This window comes from Labeo rohita, chromosome 25, assembly GCF_022985175.1.
Source record: "Labeo rohita strain BAU-BD-2019 chromosome 25, IGBB_LRoh.1.0, whole genome shotgun sequence".
NCBI classification, from domain to species: domain Eukaryota; kingdom Metazoa; phylum Chordata; class Actinopteri; order Cypriniformes; family Cyprinidae; genus Labeo; species Labeo rohita.
Genome location: NC_066893.1, coordinates 16,580,798 through 16,599,379, shown reverse-complemented (window position 1 = coordinate 16,599,379; position 18,582 = coordinate 16,580,798). Strand labels below are relative to the sequence as shown.

Here is an 18,582-nt window from a genome sequence, read left to right as displayed (position 1 = left end):
CTCCGTCATGCCACTTGTGTTTGCTTTCTTATGTCAATCAGTTTTAGTGGCTGTAAAAGTTAGGAGAAAACCTCAGTGTAGTGGAACTAAGTTTATAACATAAGCTGGATTAACAACGAGAGGTCAAAGTTAGTCCGGAGGTGAAGTTCTTGAGGTTGCATTATAGGGTTTGGCCTGCATTTTAGTCTCTTGTGGGTTGAAAGATGCAAATAATAATTTATAATTTCGTTCTTCATGTTGGTGTTAGTTTAACATATATTTGGGAACACAACCAGGCAAGGTATGCTTTGTTTCCAAATTCACATCATATTTAACATGACGGAGGTTTGCAGCATTTCAATAGATTTATAAAGAAAAGTGTTTAAAGTAAACAGTTAACTAACCTGAAATATATTATTAATATATTTATTTGTAAATATTTGTATTTATCTTAGAGTGCTGTTGTGAGTAGTCATAAGTTAATCATGAGTAATTAGTAATTTATAAAATTAGTAAATTAATATGGTTAATAAAAATATTATTATTATTATTATTATTATTATTATTATTATTAAAGAAATTAATACATGTATTATGTGTATTAATGTAAATTAATTTATTATTACATGTATTAATATATTATTAATATATTTATTTGTAAGTATTTATTTTGATTTTATTGTGCTGTTGTGAGTGTAGTCATAAGTTGATATTAAAATTAAAAATATTAATAAATTAATAGTTAATTAATAACATTATTATTATTATTATTATTATTATTAAAGAAATGAAGACGTATTTTACTAACGTAAATTAATTTAATTATTACGTGTATTAATATATTAATATAATATTTGTAAATATTTGTTTTTATTTTACAGTGCTGTTGTGAGTGAAGTCATAATATATCAATAATATTAATAGATTATAAGGGGTAATCAAATATTTATTATTGTTAAAAAACATATTATATTTTACTAATGTAAATTATTTTAGTGATTAATGTATTTCAAAAATATTAATTTTGTTCTGTTGTGAGTGTAGTCACGAGTTAATATTAATTAATTCATAATATTGGTAAATTAATATAGTTAATAAAAATTCTTAAATAAATTAATATTAATTAATAATAAATAATATAATAATATAATATAATAATAAGTTAATATAGTTAATGAAAATATCCCTATTAAAGAAATTAAGATATATTAAGTTTTACTAACGTAAATTATTCATTTAATTTTATTAAGTGTATTAAAATATATATATATATATATATATATATATATATATTTTTTTTTATAGTGTTGTGAGTGTAGTCATGAGTTAATATTAATTAAAAAATGTACAAATAATATGGTTAATAAAATATTATTATTTAAAAAACTAAGATGTATTATGTTACTAATGTAAGTTAATAAATTGTTTAATAAAATTATTGTTAATATTATTAAAGAAATTAAGAATTAAATAATTATTGCTAAATTTATTAATTAATATATTATATAGATTTTTTTTTTTGAAAAAATATTTTTATTTTACAGTACAGTTGTTAGTGTAGTAATTAATATTAAGTTAACAGTAATAAATTCATAATTATTAGTTTAATAAAATAATATTGATTTAATAATAATAATAATTATTATTTTTAAAGACAATCATTGTTATTAAATTGTTGTTAATAAGACATGGATTGTAATTTTACTACAATATGACTTATTTTAAAGTCCAGTTGTATTACAATAGTATACTTCTGTTCATGAGTTAATAATAATAATGATGATGATATCATTAATATTAAGTTAATGATACCAATAATAGTTATAAAAAGTTATAAAAGTGTTGATTAATAAAATAATATTAAGTTAATAAAAATGACATAAATGTATTATTTCTTTGTTTTTTCAGTCTAGTTAAATATCAGTGCAACATTTTTTTTTTTTTCCATCTGTTTAGTTCAGTTTGGTCTCTGAAAAAGATCTGAACTCTCAATTTTGAGAGTTCACCAGATGGATTTTTTTTTTTTTAATGTCAGATGGGTAAAATGTTATCAAATGGGTAAAATTATAGGTTGATCTCAAAATTGCAACAATTTATTACAACAGTTTAATATATAATTATGCCTTAATTTGTTGCTGTTGCAACAGTAAATCTTATATGACTTCAGTTGTTATTTATTTGTCAGAATAAAATATTTTTAGTAGTGATTTCTCTTATTTGGCCCAGTCAGTTTATGGTCTGGGTTTAGAGAGTCTGAGCCTGAGCTTAACATTGCAAGATTTCAACCAAATATCTCTACTCTGATTACATCACTGTTTTTCTTGATGAAAAGCCGAAACATCCCAAGAAGGCATTTCGGTTAAGCATAAGGTGGTGGTATTTCTAAATATAACATTGGAATTCATACCATTTAGGTTTTGAGTGAGTTTAATATAAAGAAATGTGAATGTATGTGTAAGCATGTAGCCTAATTGGTGAAGAGTCAGCCTTGAACACACACTCCCACACAGAGAGTTCAGGAAGGAGCGTATCTCAGTCTCATTACTGTACAGGCCTTGAGGAAGTGCAGAGGTATGAATGATGACAGTGCCAGGATAATGGAAAACTATTGCACAACAAAGAACAAGAGTGTGCCTCTGTGTGTGTGTGTGTTTGTGAGAGAAAGCCAGAGAAAGGCGAAGGAGAAAATCTGTCCTGTGACTGATGGAATGCAGCCTCTAGAGATCCGTACCAGGACCTCCACATCAGAACATCGTCCACAGCCGTTACAGCATCACCCCAGAGGCCTGCATCAGCTGGGGGTTTCCCACACACACACACACACACACACACACACACACTCTTCTACCAACTGTAGTGCCCTATGCGGACGGAATCGCGGAATCCAGTCATAAAAATGGAATTTACTGAATAACGTGGAATGTCACGGAATTTGTCAAAGTTTGAGTGAAGTAATCAAAGCTAGGTCATTACACTTAAGTCAGACTAGTATCTGTAAATATTACGCCACAAAAATACCATTTAAATGTGAATCCTGCATGTTCTGTGTGTCTCTGTTTTGATGAATGGAGCAGAGGAGCGGTTTTGTTTACTGCACACACTATGAAATCCGTTTTATTTTTTTCCGAATTCCATTTTTTCCGTTTTAATTTTTCTCAACTCCTTTTTAATGGTTACATTCAATTTTATTACTCAAAGAGCATGTCTAATTAATTAAAATCATGAAACTTATACAATTTCACGTCAATTTAATAAAGGTTTAACAAAAATGACATGTTTAGGGCCCTATGAAATGTTTCATTTTTTTCTCTCCATATGTTTTATTGTTATCGAATTCTATGTTTTAGCATGTCTAATTATTTGAATGCATACTTAATTTATTCAAATTTATTCTTAAAATGCCTTATGAAAGTTTTTTACCCTCAGAAATTCAGTGTTGTGTATTTAAAGTGTTCTGGCTATCAAATGAAGGCATAAAACATTAATTTCATTTATCTTTTAATTATTGAAAATTAAGCTTTTTTTTGGGCAAACAAAGGGGAATTTACTGTTGTGTGATTATACCCTAAAAAATAATGTTTGTTTCATTTTAGTAGTAGAAGTAGTAATAGTTATATCTGGCACAAGATAAAAATAACCTTACTTTTATTTTGATGGGTTGCTGTGTGTACCTTTACATTTCTGTGTGTATATGATATAATGCTAGTTTTCCTAAAATGGAACTGTCAAATGCACATGAAGTGACTCTCAGCAGATATTGTTCATGTATCGGTTCTGTCCGTGTTTTCATAGGGCCCTATAAATGAGGACATAAATACAGTATCTCCTGAGAGTCACTTCGTTAGCATTTGACCGTTACACGGCAACCCGTCAAAATAAAACTCAGGTTTGAAGACATTGTGCCAGATATATTACTACTATTACTACGACTACTAAAATGAAACAAACATTATTTTTTTGGGTATAATTACACAACATTTCTTCCGTGTTTTAATTTTAATAGTAAATTCCCCTTTGTTTGCCCAAAAAAAGTTTGCTTAATTTTCAGTAATTAAAAGATAAATGAAATTAATGTTTTTTTGCCTTCATTTGATAACCAGAACATTTTAAATACACAACACAGAATTTCTGAGGGTAAAAAAAGGCTATTTTAAGAATATTTTTGCTGCTACATGCTAAAACACAATTTGATAACAATAAAACATATGGTGAGAAAAAAGAAATAATTTCATAGGGCCATTTTTGGGTCATTTTTGTTAAACCTTTATTACATTGATGTGAAATTGTATAAGTTTCATGATTTTAATTAATCAGACATGCTCTTTGATTAATAAAATGTAATTTAACCATTAAAAAGAAAAATTAAAACGGGAAAAAAACGGAATCCAGAAAAATTAAAATGGAAAAAAAAGAATTTGGAAAAAAAATGTTTTGGTTTACTGGAGTGTGCACTAGTTGTTGGGGAAGGAAACTGATAATTATGTAATACTTTTGCAGAGTTTGAGAAACTTTTGAAATTGAATTCCAAACCCGTAAGACCTTTGTTCATCTTTGGAACACAAATTAAGATAATTTTGATGAAATCCCAGTTTTCTGACCCTGCATAGACAGCAATGCAACTGACACGTTCAAGGCCCAGAAAGGTAGTAAGAACATTGTTAAAATAGTCCATGTGACATCAGTGGTTCAACCTTAATTTTATGACGCTACGACAATAATTTCTGTGCACAAAAATAACAACTTTTTTTAACAACTTCTCTTCCGTGTCAGTCTCCACCGTGAGAGTACCACAACACATGCATGTGGTGCTGCTGACACTGTAACAAGTGACGTATTGCTTGTGGAAAACATTAAAAATACTTCTCTTTTTAAACATTTATTAGAATTATTAAAGATAAATGTTCACAAAATAATCAAATTTATTAATAATAATTGTAATAATATTGTGATTCTCTGGTTTTGGGTATATCATCTGAATAAAGAATTAAGTCACAGGTATGAATAAAGAGTGCAAAATTCTCACTTATTTTCTTCGTAATACAGTATTTGTAATGACAGTGTATAAACTTGACAAAGCTGCTATGATACATACTTCTATAGCCACAAGCTGGTGCAATTTGAAAGTTGCAGTGCAAATGGAAATAGCTGAAAAATAGTTCACAATAGGCTGAGGTTTTTTCCAGTCATTTTAATACTTAGGCCTAGTTTACCCAAAATCTGAAGTTACCCCATGATTTACTCACACTCAAGTCATCCTAGGTGTATATGACTTTCTTCTTTCAGACAAATACAATAGGAGTTATATGAAAGAATGTCCTGGCTCTTCCAAGCTTCATAATGGCAGTGAATGGGTGTTGAGATTTTGGAGTCCAATAAGGTGCATCCATCCATCATAAAAAGTACCTCACACGGCTCCAGAGGTTAATAAAGGCCTTCTGAAGTGAATCGATCCATTTTTGTAAGAAAAATATCCATATTTAACATTTTCTAAACCGTAATCTCTAGCGGACTCTAGATTAGGACTCTAGGACTCTACAGTGTGGAAGTGCAGAGTAGAGAGGAAAACAAAACGCCAGTCACAAATTGAAGTACAAATGAGGATTTGTAAAGAAAAATGTTAGAGAAAAATTTCGATATAAGCCAAGAGGAGACTGGTTTTCCTTTGCTTGGTTCTTGGTGCATCCTACACTGGAACGCCACTCTCTCGTGAACACGTACGGCAGTTAGCGGTAGCTAGAGATTACAGACACAAATGCACACAAATGCAGCGATTCACTTCAGAAGGCCTTTATTAACCCCCAGAGCCATGTGGAGTACTTTTTATGATGGTTAGAGGCACTTTATTGGATTTCAAAATCTCAACAGCCATTCACTGCCATTATAAAGCTTGGAAGAGTCAGGACGTTGTTTAATATAACTCTGATTGTTTTTGTCTGAAAGAAGACAATCATATACACCTAGGATGGCTTGAAGGTGTTTAAATCATGGGGTAATTTTAATTTTTGTGTAAACTATCCATTTAAGTTTTATTTTATTTTTTTCTTTAAACCAAACTTAACATAGAATGTGGCTTATAATGATTTTCATAAAATGATTTATGTGGTGTTTCTCTACTAATATGGCATTTAGAAACTATTAGAAAATAGGCAGAATGACTCAAGAAAAGAATGAAGAAAAACAGATTGGTGATGTTCTAAATCTACATCCTAGTCAGAATTACACTCCGGTAAGCCCTCACATCCTCACCGTCAAGCCACGTCTAATCCCATAATGGCCGCCGACCGCCTGATAAACAAGCACATGTGAGGCAGAGGGTCAGAGATCCTCCTCGCTCATCTTACCTCTCAGACTATCCAAGCATTTATCACTCCCGCTCTCCCTTATCTTATCCCGTGAATGAACGGGCTCACTGATCGACCACCACTAGGGTCATAAAGGTGTCGGGGGCTCGGCCAGCTGCTCTGGTTAAGGGAGCAACTCAGTGTTTATCGGTGAAGAATCAAATGTAGTTCTTCTCTTAAAAATGAAAATTCTGTCATTAATTAATCAACCTCATGTCGTTCCAAACCCGTAAGACCTTTGTTCATCTTCAGAACACAAATTAAGATATTTGTGATGAAATTCAAAAGCTTGCTGACCCTGCATAGACAGTAACGCAACTGACATGTTCAAGGTCCAGAAAGGTACCATGCGTCGTGATACTCTCCAATATGGTGCTAGGGTGACGCAGAGGAGAAGAATTATTGAATAAAGGCATTATTTTTTACAGGGTTTGTACAAGGTTACAAAAGTAAAGTGCTTGAAGTACTTGAATTTGACTTTTTTAAATATAAGGCCTGGAAAACCCTTGAAAATAGCAATATTCCCGAAGAGGTACTTAAAAAGTGCTTAAATTTTCGAAAGACATTCTGTAAAGGGTCTACTTTTATGTGTGTACACTCACAATGCGTCATTAAAATAAGCTCAGCAAATACGTGACACACACACGAGAGATATATCTGTGGAAAGCTTGATATTTCTACTTTCAGATGAAGTAACTCTTACTGAAAACAAATATTCTCTGATGAAGTAATCTCTCATGTCTGCTTTTTGTCAATAAGCACGTTTTCACACACACAAAAAAACGGCATACCTTTTTTTCGCTTATTTAGGTTAATGTCAGAAAGCAATTGAGCTAAGCCAGTAGTAATTCTGACGGTGCTGTGTAAACGTGGCTGAAGACGCAAGGAGAGGAACAGACAAACGAATCAATTCAGTCATTTGCGCTGAAACCGTTCCGATTGATTCAAACTCATGACTCGATTATTCATTTCAAGCAGTTTACTAGCAACTTCACTACTCATTTTCGATTTTCGTCATCGCTTGTAATGATTTTAAAAAACACGTAGTGATGGGTGAAAAGTCTGAATCAGTTAAACCAATGCATCGCAAAATGATTCACTCGTTTGAAGCGCTCCAATTGTATGGCGCATCGCGAATCATTTGATTCAGATCGGGACTTCAAATTGCGTATCACAAATAATTTTATTTAGATTGGGACTTCGGAGCGCATATCACAAATCATTTGATTTAGAGCGAAACGGGTTTGTGAATCATTTCGCAAAACGAATATTCAAATCAAATGATTCGCAATACGCGATTTTAAGTCCCAACCCAAATCAAATGATTTGTGATATGTGAAATTCTGATCGAGGTCGAATGATTCGCTACCAGCACTCCAAGTCCTGATCTGAAATGATTGTTCATCAAAGCATGGATCGTGAATCATGAATCATTTGATTCAGATCGGGATTTCGCAGCAATTTCGCGAATCTTTTTTGACTCAACCTCATGTCGTTAATTACTCAACCTAATGTTGTTCCAAACCTGTAAGACCTTCGTTCATCTTCAGAACACAAATTAAGATATTTTTGATGAAATTCAAAAGCTTGCTGACCCTGCATAGACAGTAACGCAACTGACATGTTCAAGGTCCAGAAAGGTACCATGCGTTGTGATACCCTCCAATATGGCGCTAGGGTGATGCAGAGGAGAAGAATCATTTGATTCAGATCGGGAGTTCAGAGCTCATTTGATTCAGATCAAATCTTAGTATGTTTATCTATTTCTTTTTTTTTAGTTCAAGTTCAAGAATTTATTGTGATTGTAAAGTCCTGGAAATTCATTTTACGGTATCTGTACAAACACTGTTTTTAGGGTTTTTTGTACACAAAAAATATTTTCATAGCTTCATTAAAATTTTGGTTGAACGACTGATGTCACACGGACTGTTTCGTCGATGTTCTTGGTACATTTCTGGACCTTGAATGTGGAAAGGCCCTTGCAGAGTTGTGTAGACAACTCTTAAAAAAATAAAGGTTAAAAAAAGGGTGTTTTTGCAGTGATGCCGTAGAAGAACCATTTTTGGTTCCACAAAGAACCATTTTGAAGAACGTTTTAAAAATCTGAACATTTTTTGACTATAAAGAACCATTTCTGCATTTGAAAGTTTCCATGGATGTTCTAGGTTCTTCATAGAACCATCAATGGCAATAAAGAATCTTTATTTTTAAAAGCGAATGCAGGATCGGAAAGCTCTCGGATTTCATCAAAACGATCTTAATTTGTGTTCCGAAGATAAACGTAAGTCTTACAGGTTTGGAACGACATGACGGTGAGTAATTATTGACAGAATTTTCATTTTTGGGTGAACTATCCCTTTAAGTGTTTTGAATCAAATAACTTAAACGTCAAGTTACATGCCAATTACATCAAGTCCACATCTGCTACACATTTTAGGCTACAACCTGTCTGAGATTGATCAACTGTTTAAAAGTTAAAACATTTGTTAGAAATGTAGAAAAGTATTCAAAAAGTAATCAGTTACATTAATAAAGGAATTGAAATGTGACCCTGGACCACAAAACTTAAAGTCTTAAGTATATTTGTAGCAATAGCCAAAAATACATCAAAATTATCGATTTTTTCTTTTATGCCAAAAATCATTCGGATATTAATTAAAGATCATGTTCCATGAAGATTTCTTCATTTGGACTTTAGAGGTGATTTTCTCAATATTTAGATTTTTTTGCACCCTCAGATTCCAGATTTTCAAACCATACATCAATGGAAAGCTTATTTATTAATTTATTCTCAATTTAAAAAAAGACCCTTACGTCTGGTTTTGTAGTCCAGGGTCACAAATAGTTACACTACTTTTTAACGTTTTAAATATCGTAACCTGTAATCTATAACCTATTACATTTCCAAAGTAACCTTCCCAACACTATTCAAATCTCATACAGATGCTTGTCATACTTTTGATCAGTAATGTTAAAAATTGGAGCATTAGACAACATAAGCCGAAACTAAAATATACATTCGAATATCCAGCCTAAATCTTCACTTACGTATGATATTAAACGCGAAGGAGCTTTTGTTTATTTTGGAAAACCACAAAAGCTTGTCCTCTATGGAAAAGGTACTGGATGGATGGATGGAATCACTCTGAGCTTTCCAAGACGGCTTTTCGAATACTCACTTTGAGAAAGACTGCCGCGCTCTATTTTAGAGCCATTCTTCAACCGCTGCACGTCTTCATCAAATTAACGCTCCTTTTGAGAGTTTGACGGGCCTGAGATGCCCCTAAAACTTTAAGACTAAAGAGCGGAGTCAAACTTTTATCAGCGTTTGGAAGGATCACAGACAAGAGAGTTCAGTGAGAGTGTGAGTTTCTTTCATCTTGTGCTATCAGAGCCAAAAAAACAGGCCGCTGATTAGCTCTTTTTCTTTTTACAGTCATCTTAAGAAAAAATGAAGGTGGAAAATTAGGAATTTCAGGCTTTGTCTATCATTCGTTCTGTCCCTAGACCCATAATATCCTCTTGGCCAGCAGCTATCAAACACAAGAGTGCAAGTCATTGGTCATTTCAAGCTATTGCGGTGCTAAAGTGCTAAAGTTTCATCCGCCTTTAAAAGATCTCCCATTTCAAGAGCAATGATTCTTTGGATTGAAGTGGCGAGTAGAAATGCACCCCGAGTCCATTGGAAGTTACACAAAGCAGCCACCTCGCCTTCAAAGGGCACTCGGACCAAATCTAGGACAGAGATTAAGCGCTGTCTCGGTGAGATATAGCGGGACTTTTCGGCATGAGTAATAGGGTGGAGAAGCGCGCTGATTTATGCCGCACTGGGGGCCAAGCAAATTGTTTAAGATGGAAAAGGCTAGACGGCCACGACTCGGGCTCCAGGTAAAGATAAAATATCAGCGCATAGCTGTACATTTACATGGGGGTTTTACTGTAGAGCATGTTTGTTTGAAGGGAGGACTTTGTTTGATTTGATGTTTGATGATTTTATACAATCGGAGTGGATTTTAACGGCGAGGGAAAACTGAACAACAGGTTGTGTCCATTGTGTGTCGTTTCTGAAGAAAAAAGCCAAATTCAGTTACAATCAGAGGTCGCCTTAACCGAAAATTCTCCGTCATTGACAGAATTTTTTTATCAGTGACAGAAAAATCAAAAGGCCGTCTGTTGGATTTCACAGAGGGTGATCTATTGTAAAATTGTAGATGTAATTCCCACCCCTCTCCAGTTGGTGCGCTCCAATGTAGCAGCAGAGAGTTGGATCCAGAATAAAAAACGGGACTGTCGCGAATGTTTTCCTATGTGTTTGAATACGCACAGGCGAGTACACAGAAGCTACAATGACCTATCACGCCACATTAAAGAGCGCCAAAACGGTATTTATTGTTTGAATTTCCTAGTGAAATGGGTGAAATTTGACATCTGAAACTTTGTTTTATATCAAAAGTAACACAAAGCCTAGACTATTGCTATTTTTTTGGAAGGAAGACACACTATGTACTGTTTATTCATCAGTGAAAACAGCATAGACCAAAAGATCGATTGTGATTTAAGAATCGATTTTGGTTCATTAAAATGAGAATCTATTAAAATGGAGAAATTTTCTAGTAATTTTTTACCCAGCCCTATTGTATTTTGTTGCTTTTAAACCCTGCGCTGTCGTCCTGTAGGTTCGTGATTAAAAATGAAAATGTGAACAAAAATAAAAGCAATTAAATGTTTTATTCTTATTAAAATATGAAAATTACAATGACGAGTGATAATAGATTATGACGGAATTTTTACGACCCTGTTCGTTGACGGACAATGTTAAAGTCTAGCGCAGCCTCTGGTTACAATATGAAAGGTTTTACAAAGGTGAATTTAAGACTAGAACATCTTGAGTAAAGAAAATATATGGAATAAATTGAATGGAACAATTCGTCAATAAGTCATAATTACGAGTTCAAGTGCTTTGTTGTCGGAAAGAAGCAAATCATGGTGGACAACCTATTCATTCTTGCCTGTTTTTTGGGGAAGTTTTTATTAAAGCCAAAAGGTATTCAGTCAGTATCCAAAAGGTTTTGAATAAAACCCATTAATTGGTAGCTATGTGTGACCCTAGACCACAAAACCTGTCATAAGGGTCCATTTTTTGAATCTGAATAAGCTTTCCATTGACATTATGGTTTGTTAGGACAGGACAATATTTGGCCGAGATACAGCTATTTGAAAATCTGGAATCTGAGGGTGCAAAAAAATCTAAATATTGAGAAAATCGCTTTTGAAGTTGTCCAAATGAAGTTCTTAGCAATGCACATTACTAATCAAAAATTAAGTTTTGATATATTTACGGTAGAAAATTTACAAAATATCTTCATGAAGCATGATCTTTACTTAATATCCTATTGATTAGAACTAGGTAGGCTGCTTGACCAATTTCCGACTAGGAAACTCGTATTTAAGATAGTTCCGATAGCACGTGAAGGCAGCGTGAATGTGAACAAAAAGAAACTTTAAAAAAGTGATGTTCTTTATCAGTATATTTGTCTTGTTTTCCAGTGCGAATGTATAAAGATTCTTACATCTGTATTTACTTGCATCACTTTTACTTAAGAAGCTACATAAAAGTCTTGTTTTATGAAAAATTGATTAAAGTTGAATAAAATTAAGTGATTAAAAAACAAGAACAATCTGTTAAAAAAATCTACTTAATTTAAAGGGAAAACTAGTTTTTATTCCCCATTGACAGATGTTTGTTCTTGTTTTAAGCATAAACTAGGGCCAAATTCTGTATTCCACCCCCCCCAAAAAAAAAAAAAAATTCTGTTTAAATTTTTCTAGACTCTATTTTAATGATTAAATTAAGTTTAAAAATAATGTCTAATTAACTGAAATCATTAAACTTACACAGTTTAACAGCAGTTTATTACATTATTATATTAGTTTAACAAAAATTACATTTTTAAAGCCCTATGAATTTTTTTTTTTTTCTCAAATTTAGTTTTAACAGTTTATTTTTGTTTCTGGATTGCATTTTAATGACTTCAATAAATTTTAATGATCAAAAGTATCTCTAATTAATTTCTTTTATAAAAATGTAATTTATAATTTTTTAATTTCTTTTTTCAATACGGTGTTGTGTATTTAGATTTTTCCGCTAAATAAATTTTGGTTGGTACATTTTTCTCATGTGTATTAATTAAATAATAATTTTTAATAATAATTTTAGTAGTAGTAGTAGTAGTAGTCGTTACATTAAGTTAATATATTTGTCACAATTTCTTCAAGTTAAACCAAACTTTTATTTTGACTGTTTGCTGTAAAGACCTAAGATTTCTGTTTAGATATATGATATGATATGATGATATTTTTTCTTAAAAGTGTAGTTTTTCTTAAGTGTACTGAAGGCAAATTCTGTGACGATTCGAAACAAGATTCATATGTTTAGTTTGGATCTAAAGTAATTTTTTTTTTTTTTTTTTGCAGTATTTAAAGCCATGCCTTTATGAATTTAAGACTTTCTGCTCCAATTTAAGACTTTTTAGGCCTTAATTTTGTGAAAAGGCAAATTAATACTTTTTAAAACCCACATAAACCCTGAATCAATCCAGTAATTAAAAATGACACTAAATATGACACTATTCATCAAGAGAAAACTGTACTTTTTTTTTTTCATTTCAACTGTACGTTTTTTCTCCATTTAAAAAAAATACACTACCAGTCAAAAGTTTTTTAACAGTAAGAATTTTGATGTTTTTTTTAAAAGAAGTCTCTTCTGCTCACCAAGTCTGCATTTATTAGATCCAAATACAGCAAAGACATTCATTTTTTTCTGAAAATTTGGCTTTGATCACAGGAATAAATTATATTTTAAAATATATTCAAATAGAACAAAGTTATTTTAAATAGTAAAAATATTTCACATTATTACTGCTTTTGCTGTATTTTTGATTAAATAAATGCAGGCTTGGTAGAGACTTCTTTAAAAGAACGTTAAAATCTTACCGTTCAAAAACTTTTGACTGGTAGTGTAAATAAATTAATAAACTGAACCTTTAAAATTAAATTCAGAGCAGAACTGGAGCTTCACATTTCATCAAGTTAATGCCGAGAGTTTAATTTTTAAAAAAACAATGACTGTCAGTAACAGATATATTTGACAAACATACAAATAAAGCTCATTTAAAAAAAACAAAAACAAACAAAAAAACAAAACATTTCCATCCAAATACGTTTCACATTTCTTTCCGTTACTTATAAGAGTCACATTTCCCATGAACAGAATTTTGCCTGTAAGATTTTTATTTTTTGGTGTTGGCTGAGGATTGAAACTAATATTTACAACTTGGACCACAACCGCTCAGCCACATAACCAGTGTGACCTACTCATAAATTAGCTGGTCAAAGAGCGTGGATTTTTACAAACAGCACGGACGAGCACTTCAGTGGAGAGAGTTTCACAATTCCAGATACGACATGCCAAGGACGGATAGTTTGGATGAGTTTACAAGGAAAGAAAATAACTGTTACTTTTTAATTTACAACAAACATAATAAATTACTCTAAAAACTACTTCATTAACTGTTAGGTACATAATATTTCACATCCAAAATCTCAAAATCTTAATAAAGACGTAAGGTTTCCTCACTGGAAACATACTTTTATATTGACACCACTTTAGTTGTGTATTGGGGCCTTTTGCGAGCTGCCTCTAGGGGGCGCTGCACATGCAGATAAAGATGATGTCTTGCTAGTTTCCCCTATCCAAACCATAACCTGAACTATTACAAAGGAAACAGACTATTGCTTTTCCTTAAACAAGCTGCAGTTAATGCTTTGGGGTGGGGCCGCCAATTCAATGGGACGTGGTTCAGATGGCCAGCTGTAGCTTCGTCAGGTTCCTCTGGTGCATGTTGTGGTGCCGGACGAGCTCATCAGACCTGGCGAACTTCTTCTGACAGTTTGGCCATCTGCAGTTGAACGGCTTTTCACCTGAGAGAGATAAAGAGGATATAGACATTAGGATGGAATCGAAGGTAAAAGTAGAGAGCAATAAGAAATATCAACGCTATTAAATAATATTGAGGTCACTTAAGAGCAGTGGTTCTCAACTAGTGGGTCGTAACCCCAAAATTTTGTTGCAGGTTTTTTTTAAAATGCAAAAAATCAATTGAATTAACCATGTAAATGTGTATGGGATAACAAAGTAATAACAAAACAAACTAAATAAAATATTTAAATCAATTATTAAGTACAATTTTAAAGGGTAAAACACTTCAAAAACTGTTTTTATTTATTATTTATGTATTTTGTCAATTATTAAGTACAATTTTAAAGGGCAAAACACTGAAAACTATTTATCTATCAGTTATTAAGTACAATTTCAAGAGTAAAACAAAAAACTGTTTATTTAATTTTTTTTTTTTATTTATCTATCTGTCTATCTATCTATCTATATATCTATCTATCTATTATTGAGTACAATATAAAGGACAAAACACTTAAAATTTATTTTATTTATTTAGCAATTATTAAGTACAATATTAAATGGCAAAACACTTAAAAAAGCATTTATTTATTTATCAATGATTAAGTACAATTTCAAGGGTAAAACACCAAAAACTTTATTTATTTATTTATCAATTATTAAGTACAATTTCAAAGGGCAAAACACTTACAAAACTTCTTTATTTATCAATGATTAAGTACAATTTCAATGGTAAAACACTAAAAACTATTATTTATTTATTTAGTTATTTATCAATTAGTAAGTACAATTTAAAGGGCAAAACATTTTAAAACATATTTATTTATTTATATTTATTTATTTATCAATTATTAAATACAATTTTGAAGAGCAAAACACTTTAAAATATTTATTTATCAATTATTAAGTACAACTTTGAAGGTCAAAACATTAAAACTATCTATTTATTTATTTATTGGTTTGTTTGTTTATTTACCAATTATTAAGTACAATTTTGTGAGGGCAAAACACTTAAAACTTTTATTTATTTATTTACTTATTTATCAATTATTACGTACAATTTTAAAGGGCTAAAAAATATATTTATTTATTTATTTGACTGCATTCAGTCAATCTTTATCATAAATTGGCTGAAATTCATTGTCACTTGGTAAAAGCTAGTGAATTTAGATCCATAGTTGTTTAAAAGCATAAAAATCACTGAAATTAGTTAAAATTATTTAGAAATTAAAAATTTCTCATACAGCCTTTACATAACATTAATAATGTTGCATGTTTTATTTATTTATTTATTTATTTTTGGATGGAATTAACTTTTAATTCATGCTTTTTAACAGAATAATATCTATATTATCATTTGACTAAAACAATAAAAACATTATGAATATTTTACTACTAATAATTATTACTACTGTTATTTATGCAAAGCTTATTTTATGTCTTTTCTATTTCTATTTCTATATATATATATATATTTTTATAATTTTATAATAGATTTTTACAAATTTTTCATTTTTGTTTCTTAATTGTGCATTTAACTTTTTTTTTTGTTTGTTTGTTTTTTTTGTTTTTTTAACTTAAGTTATTTTTACGACATTAATCAAGTCACTTTACCCATGAATACTATAGTTGGGTGTTTTTTCTAGTAGTTAAAATGAAACTATTGTTTAAGGACTGGTAATGGATTAGTTGAAAATATTATTAAAAACTATTAGTCTGTCTGTAGTTGAGAACCACTGCAGTCAACTGTTTTTTTTTTTTTTTTTTTTTCCAGTGTGCTCTTTCGAATACAAACTGAAAACATAATGCTAAAGAAAAGTGACCTCTGAGAGTTCAATTATCCATCTGAGAGTGGAAAGAGAGGAGCGAATCATGAAAAAATGAAAAGGTTTACGCACTTGTTTTACCTGTATGTGTCCGGGTGTGGGTCTTAAGGTGGTCTGACCGTGAGAACTTTCTCTGACAGGTTTCGCACTGGAATGGCTTAACGCCTACACACACACAGGAACACACAAGTGTGGTCACACACACACACATACACACGAGGAGAGGACGAGTACAGGCTACAGTAGAGAGGCCATGCCAAAATGTGTCAGAGTGAAAAAACACTCTAATATTAAGTATGTGAGACCAACGTCCAAAGAGAATCCTAGCAATACGTCAGCAAACACTTGCGCTAAATGATTGGGGAAATCATAAAAGTGTTTCACACACTTGAAACTAGGGTGAATATGTAAACATTTCGCCGACTTTAAGTTGACAACTGTAGACTGTTTTATCACAAGTTTTTGTTGAAGAATTAGCATCATTCTACTTGCAAGGCAGTTATGACTTTCTTCTTTCAGACGAATACAATTGGAGTTATATTAAAAAATTCCTGGTTCTTCCAAGCTTTATAATGGCAGTGAATGGGTGTTGGGATTTCGAAGCCCAAAAAAGTACATCCATCCATCATAAAAAGTACTTCACATGGCTCCGGGGGGTTAATAAAGGCCTTCGATCATAAATCGCTTTATTTGTGTAAGAAAAATATCCATATTTGAAACTTTCTAAACCGTAATCTCTAGCTTTCACTGTCGTACGCGCGTTCATGAGAGAGTGGCATTCCAGCAGATGACATAAGCTTTGGTGAGAAGTGACAAATGTGAAAACAGAGGAGAGAGCACAACAAAACAACAGTCACAAATTAGAAGTACAAAAAAAGGATTTGTAAAGAGAAATTTGGAGGATTACGATATACAGTTGAAGTCAAAAGTTTACATCCCCCTTTCAGAATCTGCAAAATGTTATTTGACCAAAATATACAGAATCATACAAAATGATTTTTTTTTTATTTAGTACTGACCTGAATAAGATATTTCACATAAAAGATGTCCACAAGAGAAAATACTAGTTGAATTTATAAAAAAAAGACCCCATTCGAAAGTTTACATACGCTTGATTCTTAATACTGTGTTGTTACCTGAATAATCCACAACTGTGTTTTTTTGTTTAGTGATAGTCGTTCATGAGTCCTTTGTTTGTTCAGGACAGTTAAACTGCCTGCTGTTCTTCAGAAAAATCCTTCAGGTCCCACAAATTCTTTGGTTTTTCAACATTTCTGTGTATTTGAACCCTTTCCAACAATAATTGTATGATTTTGAGATCCATCTATTCACACTGAGGACAACTGAGGGACTCATATGCAACTATTACAGAAGGTTAAAACGCTCACTGGTGCTTTAGAAGGAAAAACAATCCATTAAGAGCTGGAGGGTGAAAACTTTTTGAATTTGAAGATCAGGGTAAATGCACATGCACACATCCTCATTTGGTTCAAAAATTTCCACCCACCAGCTCTTAATACATCGTCTTTCATTCTGAAGCATCAGCGAACGTTTGAACCTTGTGTAATAGTTACATATGAGTCCCTCAGTTGTCCTCAGTGTGAAAAGATGGATCTCAAAATCATAAAAATGCTAGAAAACCAAAGAATTTGTGGGACCTGAAGGTTTTTTCTGGAGAACAGCGGGCAGTTTGACAGGACAAACAAGGGACTCATGAACAACTATAATAAAAAAAAAACAGCTGTGGATCATTCAGGTAGCAACACAGTATTAAAAATCAAGTGTATGTAAACTTTTGAAAGGGGTCACGTTTATAAATTCTACAATTATTTTCTCTTGTGGACTATATGTAAACATCTTTTATGTGAAATATCTTATTCAGGTCAGTACTAAATAAAAAATAGCATATATTTTGTATGATCCCTCTTATTTTGGTAAAATACATTTTGCACATTCTGAAAGAGGGATGTAAACGTTTGACCTCAACTGTGAGCCAACAGAAGACTGTTTCTTCTTTGCTGTAAACAAAACTTGGTTTTCGCGAGACTAGCATATTCTCACCGGAGCTTACGCTACACCTACGTCACCCACTGGAACGCAACTCTTATGAACGTGTACGACAGTTAGCGGAAACTAGAGAAACAGTTTATAAAGTTAGAAATATGGCTGTTTTTCTTACACAAACATATTGATTCACTTCAGAAGGCTTTTATTAACCCCCGGAGCCGTGTGGAGTACTTTTTATGATGGATGGATGCACTTTATTGGACTTCAAAATCTCCCATAAACACCCATTCACTGCCATTATAAACTTGGAAGAGCCAGGACATTTTTTAATGCAACTCCGATTGTATTGGTCTGAAAGCAGAAAGTCATAAACACCTAGGATGGCTTGAGGGTGAATAAATCATGGGGTAATTTTCATTTTTGGGTGCTGTCTCTTTAAGCGTGCTGGGAAAAT

At 32.0% G+C, this 18,582-nt stretch overlaps 1 protein-coding gene and 1 long non-coding RNA gene across 5 annotated transcripts in view; one reads left to right on the top strand and one right to left on the bottom strand.

Moving 5' to 3' along the window:
* The window catches only part of LOC127156859 (uncharacterized), a 66,966-nt gene that overhangs the window by 18,370 nt on the left and 30,014 nt on the right, over window positions 1-18,582 (top strand). The gene's annotated exons all lie outside the window — the stretch shown is intronic.
* wt1a (WT1 transcription factor a) overlaps window positions 12,470-18,582 on the bottom strand; it is a 31,946-nt gene continuing 25,833 nt past the window's right edge. The window contains exons 8-9 of one of the 4 annotated variants that reach the window (XM_051099969.1): window positions 16,203-16,286; window positions 12,470-14,300 (exon numbers count right to left, since the gene is read on the bottom strand). In XM_051099969.1, the coding sequence (XP_050955926.1) occupies window positions 14,179-14,300; window positions 16,203-16,286 (206 nt within the window). In that variant the 3' untranslated portion in view covers window positions 12,470-14,178. Of the gene's footprint in view, window positions 14,301-16,193; window positions 16,287-18,582 lie in introns of all 4 variants that reach the window. The other 3 variants (XM_051099968.1, XM_051099967.1, XM_051099966.1) reach the window with 3 other exon arrangements.